This window comes from Gadus morhua, chromosome 9 (genome assembly GCF_902167405.1).
Source record: "Gadus morhua chromosome 9, gadMor3.0, whole genome shotgun sequence".
NCBI classification, from domain to species: domain Eukaryota; kingdom Metazoa; phylum Chordata; class Actinopteri; order Gadiformes; family Gadidae; genus Gadus; species Gadus morhua.
Window position 1 is genome coordinate 5829254 of NC_044056.1, and position 18097 is coordinate 5847350.

Sequence of the window (18097 nt, forward strand, 5' to 3'; positions counted from 1 at the left end):
TTATTTTTATCGATTTGGTGTCTTCATTAAATGTTTTATAGAAATCGCAGAACGGCTGGCTACATATTTTACAAAATTAACTAAGCGATCATTCGATAATTAAGAGAGGCTGGCAGTGAGCGACGGTGACCACACACAGAGAGCCCTACTCGTGTTCTTGTCCCTCAGCCGCTGGGTCTCGTCCCGCTGGCGGAGCAGGCTCTTCTCCGCGTCGGCGAGCGCCGCCTGGCACCGCTCCGCCTCCTGCAGCGCGCCGGCCAACCGCGTGCGCGCCGAGACCGCCTCCGCCTCCGCCGCCTCCCGGCCCTGCCGCTCGTGCTCCAGCCGGCCCGCGGCGGCGGCGGCGAGCTCCGCCTTCACGGCGCCCAGCTGCCCGTTGTACTGGACCACCGTCTGGGTCAGCGCCTCCTCGTTGAGCCGCAGGTCGCGCCGCGCGTCCTGCAGGCGCTCCGTCAGCGCCTCCCGCTCCTCCTCCCGGCGGCCGTCCTCCTGGGCGGCGGCGGCGCGGGCGCGCTCCAGCTCGCCGCGCGCCGCCGACAGCTCCTCGTGGAGCGACGCCGTCTGCTGGAGGAGGTCCTTCTCCCGGTCGCTGGCCTCCGTCAGCTGGGACAGCGCCTGGCGGGACAGGCGGAGGGAGAGGGTGTTTTTGTTTTAGTATATGCTACACGTGAACCTCTTAGGACGGAACAATTTGATTGGTTCGCTTTTTGGGGATATTGGGCGATATCCCGTGATTGAGACCTCAAACTTTTTTTTATTGTTCTCATCCCAAAATGTCCGTCTCTTCATGCTAATAGTACTCAAATAAATAGTACTCAAATAAAAAAAAAAAAAATCCCGGCAAAAAGTGTTAACTTCTTTATTTTGGGAGTGTGCACGTGTTACTACGTGCATACTTACACAATTATTCACCTCACTTCACCTTCGGCGAATAATTGTTACATTTATTTATTCATTTATTTTAAACATTTGTTTTGCGTCCAAATGCTTTATGATGGAGTGAGACTGAGTGGAAGGTATGGGAGATAGAGGGGAGGACAGGCAGCAAATGACCACGGGCAGGAATCGAACCCGTCGCTGCCTTCAGGACTGAGTCTATATGGTCCCGATTATAGAATTGTTTAGAAGAGATCCAGCAATTCCATTAATAAGGGGAGAGAAACTCAATGGATGTATCTGCATCTGTTTGATGTTTTGTTATAGAATTGTTTTAAAGAACTCAAGCAATTCTATTAAGGGGTGTGGACCACCAGGTGAGAGTGTGATTTGCCGCTACAAGCCTTTTGGAAAATCTGCCTCTTCTGACATCATAGGTGGGCGTGTTTACCTATGATGTATGACGGATAGATGAGCAACGATTGCTATAGTCCACTGGGTAGGCTGGTAGACTGATCTATCCGGCACAGATCTAGGTGGTCACGCCCACTTGTGATGTCAGAAGAGGCCGATTTGCAAAACGGCTTGTAACGGCTAATCACACTCACACCTGGTGGTACAATCTGTCACCTTTATAAGGGGAGAGAGTCTCAATGGATCTGTTTGTCTTTTAAACTGTGGACGGTGGTTAGGCAGGGGCGAAACACCAAACACCGTGCACGGAACACATGCCGCCCAATCACCAGCCCCCGAGCGTTACATCATCAGGCCGCCGCGCGGGGTCGCCGTACCTCGTTGCTCCTGCTCACGCTCCTGCGGCTCTGCTCCTCGATCTCCTGCTGCTTGCGGAGGTGGCTGCTGAGCAGGCTCTCCTGCAGGGCCCGGGCGCCGCGCTCCTTGGCCAGCAGCCTCTGGGTCTCGCTGAGGTCCTCTTCCAGCTGGAATAACGTTTAAAACAAAAAAACATCTATTGGTTCAGAGGCTCCTCAGACCACGGAGCCCAGGCGGATCTCAGGATCTTTAAGATCCTGGGGTATGATTGTGGAACTGAAACCGTAACTTCCAAACTATTCATTGGAGATTCAAATCTAAACACTAAAGAAAGGTGGTCCAGGATTGGACGGGCATTGGAAATGAGCAAACGCTATAAATGCTATGATGCTTCCTGCTGGATTGTGCACCATCCACATGAGTTGTATCCGTCCCTTAGCCTGGAAATCCAGACCACCTTCTAAGCATGCATTTGAAAATATCACTGCGAGCAATTTGATAATAATCCATAAGACTTGCCGTATCTAGACGGTAAAAAAGCAACGCTTTTGGCCCGCCTATATCAGATACAATGATGTGATTGGTTAACGTTCTGGGCCAGGGGAAACGGGGAGTGAGTATACTGCTCGTTCCCAGAGTTGCTCGCTGAGGAAATTCAAATTGTGTTCTCGCGTGAACTCTGGATTTCCAGGGTATCTGTCAACCCTAACTAACTCACTAACTAGGCTCTGCCTGTATGACGACGGGGCGTGGGGTGCGGACTAGGGTTGTGCACGGGTACACACGTGTAACCGGTTAGTAAATCATAACCGTTTAGGAAAAATCTGTAAACGAAAACCATAAAAAAGGAAAATGAAATCACCGCGCCATTGTTTCAATGGGAATGGCGACGGACGGTCCATACTTTCAACATAAAGTTTACATATTTATAATTTGAAATTCGTCCTAGCCTTTATACCACAGATAGTAGAGGGACTATACTAGCATATAACCGCGTTTTCTGATCACAGTTTAATGTAACAGTAAGCTGACAACATCCTAATTAACACCGCAACTGCAAATTAACCACACAGAGATAACCAAGGCAACCGGTCAAACAAATTTTCATTCTGCTCGCGCATCCGCCGTGTTAAAAAACAAATAATCCCCCTATAGCGCGACTGCGGTCCACTTTAAAAAAAAACAAAAAAAACATTAGTAATAAAAAAACGGTTAACCGTGTACACGAAAAAAAAAAAAAGGGGTTGTGTAATCGTTTACAATTTTTTGTAACCGTTGACACCCCTACTGCGGACCTGCTTCATGTTGTTCAGCAGGGTCCTCCTCTCCAGCTCCAGGCTCCGGAGGGCCAGGTCCACCTTCTGCCGCTCCTCCACCTCCGCCTGCTGCTGCTCCTCGGCCCGCCGCAGCTTGTCCCGGCTGCCGTCGTACAGCATGGAGGCGTTACGTCGGTTCTCCTGCTCCTGCTTCAGCTTGAACCTGCAGCGGAGGAGCCAGGGGTTCGATACCAGCCGGGCCTCAGTGGACCTTGTGTTGGCACCGCACAGTAGGGCTGGGCGATTCATCGAAATTTTATTTTGATTTTGGCGTCAAACGATCACAAAATTAACATAATCAAGTTTTTCGATTATTATTATGATTATTTATTTTTTTATAGAAAGGGCAGAACAGCTGGATACTTATCTTTACATTATTTTAGATTGGAAGATTTTCTTTTTGACCCTTTTGTGTATTTTTTTAAGACGAAACTTCAAAGTTCTCAGCTACAAAGTTTTTTATGGGAGAGAAACACTGAATAAATACAACATGTTTTCAAACTCAAAAAATAATCGTTTGAATAATCGTGATTTCAATATTGACCAAAATAATCGTGATTAGGATTTTTCCCCATAATGGAGCAGCCCTAGTCAAGGTGGAACCATAACTAAGCCTTAACTCCCCCGTACACCTCGTCAGCGTGCCTCACGGCTCTCGGGTCCTACCTGAGGTTGTCCACCTCCGTCTGCAGCTCTAGCTGCTGGCGCTCCAGGGCCGACTTGGCCTCCCTGAAGTCCTCCAGGGTGGCGCGGAGCTCGCGCCTCTCGCCCTCCAGCTGGCCCACCTTGTCGCTCAGGTGGCCGTGGCGACTGCGCGCCTTCTGGATGGAGTTCTCGTACTCGTGGAAGATGTTCTGCAGCTTCATCATGCTGCTAGAGTCTGTTGGGGGGGAGGGGGAGTTATTAGCTGTTCTCAAAAATGTTCCCCTCCTAGTCTCAAGACATTACAAGCCAACATTACTTCACCAGCAAAGTATCTTGGAAGGTATATACTTCTTAAAGGTGTCATATTGTACCACCAGGTGTGAGTGTGATTAGACCGTCAGCGGGTCAAGAGCCAGGTGTTTGGGAGACGGTGGCCTGCGTACCCAGCGTGGTGTTGTCTAACTTCTGGATGAGCATGGCTGCGTGGCGGTAGCCCGAGGCCGGGGACTCGATGTCGTCCGTGTGGCTGTCCGACGACTGTGTGAGCTCGTCTAGGTCCTCAGCCAGCTCCATCTCCCCTCCCTCCGTGTTCTGCCCACGCACACACGGTTTAAATGAATGACATTGAAAAACTGAAAACTCGATGCAATGAAAAATCGACTCTGTGCTTGTCTAGAATTGTTCAACAATGCTTCATGACACCCATCACATTGAGTATTACCACTCTATAACAATGTTGATAATGGTGATGATGATGAAGGTCGTTATTCTCATTATGGATATCATCATTATTAAGGATACTTTCCATCTTGAGGTGGAAATGTACTGTATATAAGTATTGACCCTTTTGGATGGATGGATGGATGGATGTATGTATGTATGTATGTATGTATGTATTTATGTATGTATGCATATACGAATGTAAGTGTATGCTGCATGTATTTGCGAACACAATGTATGGATAACATTTATTCGTTACTCTTAAAAATGTGAGAAGGGGGGGCTTGATATAAGCTCAAGCTTCTGCCCCTACCCCTTGGCTACGACCAATAAAATGCATTCATCCATCACTGGCTGTTTTCTTAGGATAACATTTCAGGCGGAGGTTAGCAATAGCATCAAACAGACACGAGGTACCAAACTGTACAGAGACCGCCAAGGCAGCGACGAAGGGGACCTTACCTCGTCTAGCCGGTGGCATGCTGGTGGGGACCTGGAGCGAGACCGACACGGGACAGAACAAACAGAAAGGAAACATGGGTGTGTTGAACATCGACGCCACTATCCACCTGTGAGGTGGTTCTCACTCCTGCATCCGCTTGTAGGGAGGGGAGTTTGGACGTGCAGTGGGATAAACATAAACGCAGCATGCTACGTTCCATCGGTTAGAAAGCCTGGCCATGCAAACTTATTCGAGAGGAAGACAGAACAGAGCTTGAAGAATGAATGAGCTCCCGGGTTATTTCCCCCCCCCCCCTGGTTTCCAAATGGTGTTCCCACGTGTTGGGAGACAGTAGGAAAGTAGAGTGACGTCGACAGAGGCGGGAGAAGCAGTGGGCGACCAGGGAGCCAGGAGATACATGGATGTATATACCTTCCTTCACTGTCCGAAAGGTCACTTAAGGTGCTATCGTCAAACACAGAGAGAGGGTCTCCGTTAAGGTGGGCCGCAGTCCGAGGGGTACTGCTCAACCTGGGGGCCCCCGTGGGCCTCTTTGAGGGGACCTGCAGAGACATGGCGTCTCTGTTGCTGAGGGTGTTCTGCTGGACTGGCACTCGAAGCGGAACCGGTCGCCTGTCGACGCTACGGAGAGCAGCAATATGTCTGGCGGTGAGTGGAGAGGGCCAATCACGAGACCGCACCTCAGCACATGGTGGCACTCGGAAACACTCAAGACATTGCTCCCGCCTGTATTTGTATTAACGACAGTGCCACAGGCAACAAGGGAAACCCTGTACGATCAGGCCAGCATTTTGGATTAGAATTATTATATTTCCGCGTTCCTCAATTGAGAGATAATCATACACGCCAAAGTCTACTTTTGGTTCTACTTCCATCTCATAAGAATACAAATCAACATCTCTTAAAAAAAACGTCACAGCCTATGAATGCAACAATAAAAATAAGGAGCTACATAAAGCAGTCCTACCCCTTTGGGCTTTTCCCCGGCGGCCTTTGGACAGAACTCTCAGGGGGAGCTTGACGTCCTTCTCCCCTAGGACTCGGGCCGTTCGCCCTGGCCTGCCGTCCCGACTCTGGCTCGGGTTTCTGGGCTCCTTGCTCTTCCTCCTCCCCCTCCTCCTCGTCCTCTCCCCCGGCGTCCCAGGAAGCGCCGGAACCCTGCGCCGGCATGGCGGCTCGCGAATATTTGGAAAACTACAAACCACAAAAAAATACAATCAGACAAAGAGAAAAAAGGTGTAAAAGTGTTCCCTAAGGTGTAAACTGGAGTAACTCAAGCTTAAAGGCCAGCCTTAAAAAAGGTGCTTGGAGCAAGTACACTCTGCCATCCATAATTCAGTGGCTCATTGCTTTTCTCGGGAGACCGAACACCTTTGCTTGCAGCACTGCATGTCGGCTAATTAGCTTCACATCACTAGCATGCATTGATGCACTCAAACAACCCTTGTAGTATTTGGTGAGCTTAAAGGAAAGGGAAAAAAGCTATGCGACACATATTACTACTATAATAGCAGGCCTGTCACACCAGTTACTCAAGTTACTCAAGTGCGCATGTGCCAAGCGCGAACGCATATATACGCCGCAAGCACGCACACAAACCGCACGTCAACACAAAGGCAGCGACACATACACGGAAGCACGCACACACACACACACACACACACACACAAACACACGCACACACACACAGACACGCACAGACACGCACAGATAAGACGTTTAACAGCTCCACCATCGGCACAAGCGCAGGTAAGAACACACGCACATGTGCACGAACATACACGGAAACGCACAAGCATTCGCACACACTACGTATTTGCGGTAGATTGATGGTTAAATATTGTCACACCACGATAGGTCATACTTGCAGGCACTAATTTGCAAGTGCACTGATTGCGTGTCCGATAGGCTATACCTGGCATTTATTCAGTTGATTGCTCTTATAATTGCGCCAGATTGGTGCCAATTATTGTCGTGCACAACTTTGCCTCTCCTTGTTATAAATCAACGTGCAACACGCGCGGGAAAACTCTAGTTTTACTTAATCATGAACATATTGCACACATGATTACAACATAAAAATATGTGCAACATTTAAAAGGCTGGCCGAACTGTTAAAGGGCCCCTGTCTTACCACCAGGGGTGAGAGTAATTAGCCGTTACAACCAACCGGGCAGGGCAGATTGCATTTAATGGCTAATCACACAGACACACCGGTCAAAAGGGGCTTGTTAATGATGAGAGAACATAAATGGCATGCAGGAAAAGGATCACAACGATGACAACAACAACAAAAACAACAACATAACGCCACTCCACAGGGCTTCTTTTCAGGGGAAAAGAAGTGTTTCGGCACACAAAGTCCACCCCACACACTACTGCATCTGGGTAGATGTGGAGGGCTACGTGTCCAACTCATGCATGATACACAGAACACAACGCAGACGCAGGAGACGATGAGAGATGGTCCGAGGCTTCAAACATAAACAGTAGGCCGAATGGAACATAGCTAAGAAATAGTAAGAGACTATTCTCAGTAATAGTCTCAGTAATTCTTAATATCTAAATATTAATGTCCTAGTTGTATTGAGAGTGGATACAGGAACTTAGTCGCTTCTGAGGTTTGGGTCAATATCACCTGATCACTAGCACAGAGAACACTTTCGTGCCAGGACAGACGCGTCCAAAATAGAGTCCATAAATACAGTCCTATGTGAAGCGTGCCACGTTCATGCTCTGCTCCTTTAAAATCGATACGATTGTAGTTATTATTTGGGGTTGCGTTACAAAATCTGATATTTATCACTATTCGTGCTCCGTGTGCTTTGGGCAATTAGACCGATTTTTGTAGAACATTTGCTAAAATACCCTGGTTTCGGCCTGGTCGCACCCTCAAAAGATCAGACTATGAGAAGCGTGAAGAGAAAAAACAGGCATTCTAGAAGGCACTACAGTGGGTGGCGACCGCCCTCTACCTCTTCCTCAAGCCTGAGCTCATCTGTCCTCACGGAGCCCGCGCACGCTCCTATCGGCATCCGTACACCTGCCTCCACCTCCTGCGTGTCCAATTCCTGACGTTCCTCCGGCACACTCGCTGTGGTGGGAGGACGCCCGGAAGGATGCGTGGCGGTCGTTTGAGAGAGCGCCGGCTCGTCCAGATCACTCTCTGAGTCGGCGTGGCTCCGCCCCTGAGGCTCGGGCCCCTGGGTTCGGCTGTCCTGGCAGGACGGCGGTTCGATCTCAGAACCGGGGTTCGGCCCGTCTCTGCAGTCTCCGTGATCCATGGTGTGAAAGCCTTCGGAGGGTCGGGGCGACGGAGAACGGCTGCTCTCGGAAATATCCGGATCTCCACTCAGGAGGCCTGGAGCAGCACCTCCCTGGCTGAGGTGGTCGCCATCAGGGGGTTTGGAGGCCTTCGTGCTGGCCTCGCTCAGGGAGTCCTCCTGGCCTGACTCCCTCTGTTCCGGTATGGTGCGGAGGGCCGCGCTCCGGGCCATCGCCAAGGGCCTCATTATAGGCTCCCCTCCCTCATCTTCCTCCTCTTCGTCGTCGTCACTCGACGTCTCATCCGCCGCGGGGAACTCCAGGCCGGTCGGCCCCTGTCCCGGGTCGGGAGGGTCTTCGGGATGGTCTTCGGGAGGGTCTTCGGCAGGAGGTAGACTGCCCTGCCGAGGTAGCTCTCCAAACTTCTGCCTCAGCTCGGCGGCCACGTCCCTGAAGGTGGCTTTCACCTCTTTCGTCTCCACCTCCACCCACAGTTTCTCGAATCTGTTTTCCCACGGGTATTCCCCGGCGGATCCACGTGGTTCCCGGTGGGGCTCTGGGCTTTCCTGAGGTGGGATTTCCTCTGCGGTTTCCCTCCGTTCGCAGTCCGACGACATGTCAGGGACTATCTCGGATGGGCTTTCTCTCTCCTTTGATGAGCAAGTGAAGTTAGGCGGCAAAAACGCAATGCACAAACAAAGACAAGACGATAATGCATAGACTAAGAAACAATAGCTTCGTATAAAAGACACACATGCACTTATATTCACTTTCATGAGATTGCAGAGACACTGAGCTTCATACACATAATAAACAACTGATTGTTGCTAGGAAAATCCCCCCCTAATTGCTTTGATTTGTAAAAGTCTGTAAGGGCATAATGGTATGTAATATGGGTTGATCATGCCCATCAAACTGTAACAGTGGCACAGGGGAATCACAAGAGCTTGAGTCAATGCTTTTACAATGAGTCACCTGCTTAGCTTGCTCCTCTGGCTGTGGGCTGCCCTCAGGATCTGAAGGAGACTCATCGCCTGACATACCTGTAGGGACACCATGGGGACAGATTTAACCAGAGTGGAGGACTTGTACACAAAAATAGCACCTGCTTAAAGCACCCCGGGGTGCCTCACCTGCTACGCCGGAGGAGGTCTTAATCTCAAGTAGATTTGGCCGCTGCCTTTCGGATTTAACCGGCGAAGGAGAGGTCCCGTTGTCCGAGTCCCAGTCCGACTCTATGAGAGGGGAGGGATGGAATACGAGGTGTCATACCAGTATCTCTTTGTACCAGTGAAAGTCAACCGTGATTATATTTTGATAAGGTTGGATTATCTAGTGCTAGCTCCTCACGCAACTTCGCTAAAAAACAGCAGGGGGCTTACCTTCATCACTGTCCAATTTCAGGGGGAGCAGCTTCCTGGCTCTAGGTTGAGGTTTGGGTTGTGGCTGGGTCTGGGGTTCTGACTGGGTCTGCGGTTCAGTTTGGATCTGGGGTTCCGGGTTGGTTTGGGGTTCTCTCTGGTTCTGGGGTTCTGGCTGGGTCTTTGGTTCTGTCTGGGTCTTGGGTTCCGTCTGGGTCTGGGGTTCCGTCTGGGTCTGGGGTTCCGTCTGGGTCTGGGGTTCTGTCTGGGTCTGGGGTTCTGTCTGGGTCTGGGGTTCTGTCTGGGTCTGGGGTTCTGTCTGGGTCTGGGGTTGGGGTTGGGGCCGGGCTTGGGACTGGAATGAAGAGGAGGGGGACCGGGTCAGGGGACTGGGGGGAGACGTCCTCACGGCGGCGGCGGCGGCGGCGGCGGCCACCTTGTGGAGGACCAGGGGGTCGGCGGCGGGGACCTGGGGCTGAGCGGCGGAGGGTGCGGGGTGGCCGGGGGACGGCACCCTGCGCCCGGGGAGGGTCCTCCTGCTGGCCGTACTGGTGGAGTCCCAGTCCGAGGCGTCTGGAGTGGGGACACGGTGTGAACTGTGAGTTGGGGATGTCTCGCAAGCTATCTCAGTGTTGCTAGGTGCACTGGGATACAGGATATACTACTATACTACTACTACTTGTTGTTTGCCAATAAAGGTGTGGGTATCAATTCACCCTGGTTTAGATTTTATTTTGTTAACGATGATATGCTGCTTAGCATAGGGGGGGAGAAAGATTTACATTTTCCACAGTGTTCTATTCCTACTGAGGGGTCAGTCATGCTTAGAATATATGCTCTCATGGTATTGTGAGATGCTTTGGATTAAAGCATCCACAATGTAGCAGATATTCTAACTACAACTAATAATGAAGGGGTGAACTCTAGAGCTGACCCAGGGAACCGTTTTCTTCACTGACCTTTATTTTGAGCTTCATCGGAGTTCAATGAAAAGGACAACACAAATGTTTTCACTAGAGAGTAACAAGCTTTGCAGTCCATCGTCTTCGTCATCAATCATTTGGGGTATAATTAAAAGTGAGGAATGGATGCTATGTTTATCAGTGACATACTGTACTTAGCTTCATCAGTGAATCTGACATGGTGTCAAGCCATGTATGGATCTTGCCAGTTTTTATACCTTGTGGTCTCATTAAACGCATGTACAACAAGCAGACTTTTGATGGCTGTGATAAGCTTCTCAAAGCCTGAAACACATGAAGAAGGAAGAGGTGACCTGTTTTTGTGTCATTTACCTTCAAGGTCATCAACGTCTCCCAGCCCAAGCTCCTCCATCAGATCTGTGTAGAAATGAAGTGCATCTCAAGTTGAAGTGGAAATAAAGATTGGGAGCAACTGATCAATTCAAAATCAGAATGAAAGGTTTTCAAAGTACCCGTTTTCATATTTCCGGCTTCCAGTTTATTGAGGACAGACAGTGGCTCCCACTTTGCCCTGTCAATCTGGAAAAACAAATAAATAAGTAAATAAAATATATTTTTAATAGATTTATTCCTTTCATAGAAGTGTACATATTGGTCCTACCTCGTTCTGTGGAGCCACCTCGTCCTGCTGTGCTTTGACCTCGTTGCCATCACCGGTGGCACTGACAACTGTGGAACAAGAGAAAGATACTTCAAAAGGTTCAAAGGGTTCTGCGGTTTGGATGCGAAGGCGCGAGAGCCTTTACAAAGACGTCAGAAATACAATGTTTTAGTCAAACGAGTGCAGTGCAGGGGGATACGCAGCGCAGCTGATGTTATGAAGCCGAGGCCGTGGTTATGCGATGGAGATCCAGGTTAATGTGCCAAAGAAGAATGGAAATGAAAACGAGCGTGAATGGCTGAGAGGCGTATGGTTAAAGGGCCCCTGTTTTACAACCAGGTGTGATGTCGATAAGGGATTACAAGGCATCAATACCAACCCTTTAGTGACCTCACACATGGTTGTGTGTCCCATGTTGTATGAAAGATAGATCAGCTTACCAGCCTACCAAGTGGACAGTAATTAATGCCAGGTCAGAATTGAAGGTGCTACTGCTTACCTATACCATCCTGCCTGAAGAACCTTAGATTCCCCATTGTCCCTCTACAAGTTCACTAGATACTTCCCTCCATGTTCCTTGTCCACCCTGCCCCATAATACGGCGTATAGACCCTTTAAGACAGTTTAAAATTGACTTGACTATAAACTGGTAGGCTGATCATCCATCGGGGAGGACACTCATGTGCGGAAGAACAGTCGACAATAAAAAGAAAACAACATAATGCTAGTTCAAATAATGATAAAAAACAACAACGATCCCACCCAAATCAACAGCAAGCTGAATGATCTAGAATACGACTATCCCGATTGTGTTTGGTTACAAAACATCCTCACAGACACAGGAAGTGAAGGACGATGGCATTCCGGATGCACAGCGGATGCGTCATGCGACTGGGGTCAATGCGGTGGTTCATGTATCAGGGAGGTTAATGACGGCTCACAGGGGATGCGACAGGACATGCTTCTCCTTGGCAAGCTCTGAGACAAGACAGTCATTCATACCCGCGCCCTGGCTGTCTCTTGGCCTGTCTACACCTCTCCAAGGCTCTAGAAAAGTCCCCTTACTGCTCACTTCCCCACTCAAGTAAGAGGGGATATAAAAGACGTCTACAAAAAGGAAATGTAACGTACTGTTAAAAGTTGGACAACTTAATAAGAATGAGTTAGTTAATAAGTTAATACACGTTTTGCTGTGCCCCATTAATGGTATTTTGCTATCATTGTCGGCATTTAAATACATACAGACATACATAAGTCACCATTTTCTGCAGCATGGAATGATGACTGGAATGATTGTAAAAAAAGCAAAGCCAGTGGCACAAATCTGTCATTTTCAAACTGAGAAACAGAAAGTGAAACTACCTTCTCCGTTGTTCTTTCCAAGACCAGAAATCGCTGCTCGCTCTTTAAGACGAGGAAGACTTTTTCCAGCACGAGAGTTTTCAGAGTGGGACTGGAAGTATTGTACAAATCGGTAAGTCTCTGAAACAATATGAACCTCAAACTACTTACAGGGCCGAGATCATCCAAACCCTTCCTGACGTACCTCAGAATCCCAAGAATCGTCTTCCTCCGCTTCCTTTTCCAGGCCCAACTCTGAGAGAAAATCTGTGGGTAAGGTAAAGGTTGAAGGAGAAATCCGGTGCAAAATGGATCTGGGTCAATCTACCTATCGAGTCTTAAAAACAAGATGGCGTCGACGGGTGATCTACTGATGGTATTGTGTGTATAAAATGTCCTCTTTAATAAACAATCTGTACACTTAAAAAGTTAAAAATGCCTCGTTTTAAGACCCTTTTTATACTACCAAAGAGTGTTGGGCTACTTCTAGCCTTTTAAGTGGTTTAAAATAGCGATTTAGTTTTACCTTAACACATGCCCCTATCGTACCAAGTTTATAGTGTTTTGTTAGACTCAGCTGAAAGCAGCCAACTGAAGAATGCGTCTATATGCGTTTTTTGTGCTCCAAAACGAACGTTCCAACTCGTTATCATACCAAACATATCCCAAATCCATTTTACACCGGATTTGTCCTTTAAGCGACATCAAGTCACATTGACACATTGACATTAAACAGCATAGAATAGAGCGGTCAGAAACTCACCCCTTCGACTATCCTTTGAGACTCCGGGTTCTTGAGAGGGGGCTGCTACAGCCGGGGGGGTGTCTTTCACCTCCTCATCCTGGTCATTTTCTGATGTGAGACCTTCTTCCTCTTCCTCCTCATCATCTTCCTCATCTTCTTCCTCCTCATCACCAGTTTCCTCCTCTCCATCATCGCTTAAGTCTTCATTCTGTGTAAGGATGGGAACAAAAATATTTGTATTTATGAAGGTTCTTCCAAATACCTACACTTAAACACTCCAATACACTGTATTTACATTTAGCAAATTAACATAATAAACCATGTTACATGAACATAAACTTCAGAGAGACAAGAACACAACTACCTGCTTCCTTTCACATGACACATGTCAGTTGTACCTGTTTGACAAGATTTGCCGTCTTTCCGATTCGGGGACTTCCTTTGATCAAGTCCTCTGCCTCGTGTGGAGAGTCAACATCCACGTCGTCGATGTCAGTCGTAGGTAGCTCCTCATCAGAGAAGCCGTGGCTGTCGGACACGGCAGCTTTCTGCACTTTAGCGGAAGCATAACCGCACGAGTCCACCTTCTCATGGTCTACATCGTGGTGTTCCCCCAGCCCTGATATGTTCTCGCGGATGGGGTCATCCTCACCGCCTAGTGCTGCATAGGATGTTAACCGGGGCTCGCACACCTCGTACGCCCTCTCTCCGGGAGCTTCGTCCTCCGGACCTTCGCCCACAGTACTGTCGGAGTCGTCACCGCACGGCACGGCCCCTTGGACAGTGGCACTGGCGAAATCGTACTTCAGCTGCTTGGCCCGGCTGTCGGAATCCTCACTTTCTTCCTCTGCTTTGGGAGAGCCTTTGGTGGTACCGCAGAGCGGGTCTTCAGGATCGCCACTGAAGTCCTCGTCGGATTCGTTTCCCTCGATCATGGAGACCGGGGGCGACTCGTCACCGTCATATTCGTCTTCTTTATCCCCATCGTTCTCGGGGAGGACAGCTGCAGGGGTTACTATTGGGGAGACTGAGTTTCTTTGTGTGGCGGACCCGCTCTCCACATCTTCAGCAGGCCGATCATCTTTGTCTTGCCCATCATCTTCGTCTTGCCCATCATCTTCTTCTTGCCCATCATCTTCTTCTTGCCCATCATCTTCGTCTTGCCCATCATCTTCGTCTTGCCCTAACTTGAGCGGAGGGGGACTTACACTAAGTTCCTTTTCTTTTGTTTGCGGCGAGTTTTCACTCCTATCTTGAGTCGGCGAAACGGGTCCATCTACCTCATTATTTGAATCATCTGCACCGTCATCCCAGCTATTATCATCATCGTGGTCATTTTGATTGCCCGGGCCGTCCTCAACTTCTGGAGACATGGTGGCTATTTCAACGTTACCGTCTAATGCTTGGGAGTTAGGCCTCTCATCGTCCTGAGGCTCTGGTGACACCAGAGGGAAGACATCATGAGTAACCCTGTTCCTTTCCTCATTTAATTCTGCATCTTCGGTGAAAGAGGGTTCCTTTTTTTGGTCGCCTTCGTCATCGTCTGAGGATGAATCCCACTCGGACTTTGCTTCCTTCAGCTTTGATTCTGGCCTTTGCTGCGAGTCGGGGCAGCTTGGTAACGGGGAATCCACGGGACACGTTGGTTCCCCCAACTGGGATTTGGGGGAATTGCATTTTGAGGGAGCCTCCGGTTGGGATGAAGAATCCCACAAGGATGCCTCATTTGGTAATGGAGATGCGCTTTGAGCAGGTACTACCTCTGATTCCACACCTGGTCCATCCAGATCAGGAGGGTCCTGCTCTCGCTCACCGCCGTCGCTATGTATCGAAGAGCCCCATGACGAGCGCCGTCGTTCCACTTTGGTCAGAGGTACTTCCGAGTCTGCAGCATCACATGTCTCCTCCCTCATCCCCTCTACCGACATGTGGCTTCGTTGAGAGAGGACCGTGTTGCGGCCATGCTTCACGGCCTCCTGATCACCTAGGGCATCATCATCACTGTCCTTCCAAGAACCATCTCCGCTGTGCCCTTTACTTGTCAAGGACCAATCTTCACCATCGCCGTTGTCCTCTTGAACTAATTCCACATTCTGAGCGGCGGGCAGAATTGGTGGGCTATGACTGGGTGTAATGCCGCCGGTTGCACCTTCGCCTGGTTGTATATTTGGATCTGCGGACTGAACACTTTCTTCTTCATCTGAGAAATTGGACTCTACTCTGATAGCTGAAACAACACAGTCTCCCGCCATATCTAGGTTCGCTGGCATCCTATAGTTTGGTATCCCAGGAGAACCAGTCTCACTGACACCTTCTGCCTCTGAAAACGCTTTCTCATTATCTGGAAGCCCCGCACTCTCAACACCCGACTCGGTTACTTTGATATCAGAAAAGCAATTCTCAGGCTGATTTTGGCCACCATCACCTGTTAGGTCTAGGTTACCTTTACCAGAATGTTCAGTCTCGATACCGATGGACTCATCTAGTACTGAGGCCGCACTTTTGTCCTCCTCCTCCTCCTCTTCTCCCTCACACTCTTCCTCGCTCTCCACATCCTCCTCCTCTTCACTTTCCTCATCGTCTTCATCTTCTTCTTCTTCTTCCTCCTCCTCATCGTCATCATCCTCCTCCTCCTCCTCTTCTTCTTCATCGTCATCGTCATTATCATCATCACCCTCCTCGTCTACATCATCCTCTTCGTCCTCATTTTCCCCTTCAGAGTCGACCGCCTCGGGACTTCCATCGGGTCCTCCTTGTCCAGGAGATCTGGGCCTACTACCCGAAGCCTGCTCCGACAACTCACCCTCTCCAAGCTCCCCTCCGCCCCCTTCTCGTTCGGTACGATAACAGAAAGGGAGGGAGGAGAGGAGAGATGCGACGTCAAAGTTACGACACGGTTCACATGCAAACATTTACCTTGGAGGGATTCGGGACAAAGGAGGAAGTCTTCAAGGGGGTTTTGGAGAAGGGAGCCGGGACTGGGGTTACAGGGTGCTGGGGTACTCTGGGAGTCAACCCCTGAGGGAGGGGTGAGGGTCTCTGGTGTCTAGCATCGGCCTCGGGCTCAGACTCGCCGCCACTCAGGGATCTGTTGAGCTGGGCTAAAGGTGAGGGCAGGGATTGGAAGGGAGAAGGTTACTACGACCACAAGCTAGTCGGGCAGGAGGTATATACAAGGTAAAAGATCGATATTTACCAGCAGTCCCGCCCTTCTTAGAGGCAATCAATTTCTTCAGGTTTAGCTTTGGCTGTTTCTGGGTAAAGAAATAAATAGAAGACGGATAAGGGGAATAGTGTAGCAACAATGTCATCAATTAAAATCTCCAAGGATAAATCATTGCGTATGATGACGATTGAATGGGTGAAATTACCTTTGGTATCAAATCCAATTCATCATCGTCCCCGTCCGACGATGGCCAGTCGTCCGCCGCACTCACTGAAGGCCTGGACAATTTGAAGTGTGATCAAACAGGGGGTTAGTGTCAGCATGTGGTAAAACTGTCGGGGGCTCCGCTATGCACACAAAGACAATGAAAACGGAGTTACCTGCTGACTGACTCCGACTGAGAATTATCCTCTGCATCTGAAATGAAGCATAAATAACATATTAGTCGACCTCTTCTCATATTCTCACTCGCATTGCATTCAAGGGCTTGTCCGTTTGAAATGACACCTAAACACAAACTATTGAAACACTGGATGCTTTCCCGTGAACTCCGAAATCAGAACTCATCATGACAACGAAGAGTACACTGAACAACACAGAGACAACGGTGTAAGCCAAGTCATAGCCACACATAATACCTCTCCCTGATGCATGCGCTCCATGCTCTAGATCCATTGAAGGGGTATAGCATGAGGGATAAACAAAACAACCACGGTCAACAAGAAATAACTTCTCAGAGTCCCTACAAAATAGGGCTGGGCGATTAATCGAATTTCGATCTCGATTTCGATTTTAGCCTCAAACGATCATAAAACTAACATAATCGAGTTTTCAATTTTTTTTTCACATGTTTTTAATTATTTTTTTTATAGAAAGTGCAGAGGAACATACATATCTTTGCATTATTTTAGATTTGAACATTTTCTTTTTGACCATTTTGTGTATTTTTTTAAAGGCGAAATTGCAAAGTTCTCAGTTACAAAGTGTTTTTGGGAGAATCATTCTGAATAAATACATCATGTCTTGAAACTCAAAGATAATCGTATGAATAATCGTGATTTCAATATTGACCAAAATAATCGTGATTATGATTTTTTTCCCATAATCAAGCAGCCCTACTACAAAATATGAATCGGCGAGAGAAGCGCCTGCCTACCGTCTTTGTCGATGGCTGGTCCCCCTAGAGAGAAGCCTGCTTCTGCCCCGTGGGAGGGACCTCCCAGCCCACCTTTCTTCTTCCTTTTGCTGGGGGCTTGGTGCGATGGAGAGGGCCCGCCGTTCCTCATGGTGCCGTGCTCGATGATGAGGTGGGAACAACTGAAAACGCAAACATAAGACGTACTTTAATAATCCTACGCGGTTATTAAGCGTAAATTTCAACGTATGCCAATGACAATTTTAAAATTGCAAATTATATTTTAGCTGAAATCCAATTTGTGGAAAATACTCTTTAAGAAGGGAAAGGAAGGACCACAGCTTACACCTGGCCGATGCGTGAAAAAGTGAAATGCACTAAATAGGGGCCGTGGCTTACGCATGATGTCCGTTGATGACGGCGTGGTCGTCGGCGGACCAGCCCTTGCTGTCCTTCAGCGAGATTTCTGCGTCGTACTGCAGGAGCAGTCGCACCATGCTGATCTGGCCGTTCCCTGCGGCGATCATCAACGGCGACCTAGCGGTCCAAACCAGTGACGACAAAAAACAACAACGTGAAAAGAAATCAAGCAAGGTATAGACCAATGCTGTGTTCCAATATCCATACTGCCATGAGTACACTTAAACGTAGTACACTATCCAAACTCACTATTGTGCGCTGACTTTCAGATGTCAGTGTTGTTCCGAATC

The 18097-nt window shown here is 48.8% G+C and overlaps 1 protein-coding gene across 1 annotated transcript in view; it reads right to left on the reverse strand.

Moving 5' to 3' along the window:
- Positions 1-18097, reverse strand: part of ankrd26 (ankyrin repeat domain containing 26) — a 35226-nt gene that overhangs the window by 13362 nt on the left and 3767 nt on the right. Inside the window, 28 exon segments of the mRNA XM_030366266.1 lie at positions 150-615; positions 1668-1814; positions 2943-3126; positions 3630-3843; positions 4052-4199; positions 4791-4821; positions 5203-5412; positions 5759-5985; positions 7767-8705; positions 9031-9098; positions 9189-9290; positions 9438-9989; positions 10376-10387; positions 10712-10756; positions 10852-10918; positions 11001-11068; positions 12003-12107; positions 12363-12453; positions 12547-12608; positions 13105-13294; positions 13485-15995; positions 15997-16187; positions 16283-16340; positions 16458-16530; positions 16633-16669; positions 16891-16917; positions 17409-17569; positions 17787-17924. Coding sequence (XP_030222126.1) covers positions 150-615; positions 1668-1814; positions 2943-3126; positions 3630-3843; positions 4052-4199; positions 4791-4821; positions 5203-5412; positions 5759-5985; positions 7767-8705; positions 9031-9098; positions 9189-9290; positions 9438-9989; positions 10376-10387; positions 10712-10756; positions 10852-10918; positions 11001-11068; positions 12003-12107; positions 12363-12453; positions 12547-12608; positions 13105-13294; positions 13485-15995; positions 15997-16187; positions 16283-16340; positions 16458-16530; positions 16633-16669; positions 16891-16917; positions 17409-17569; positions 17787-17924 — 7124 coding nt within the window.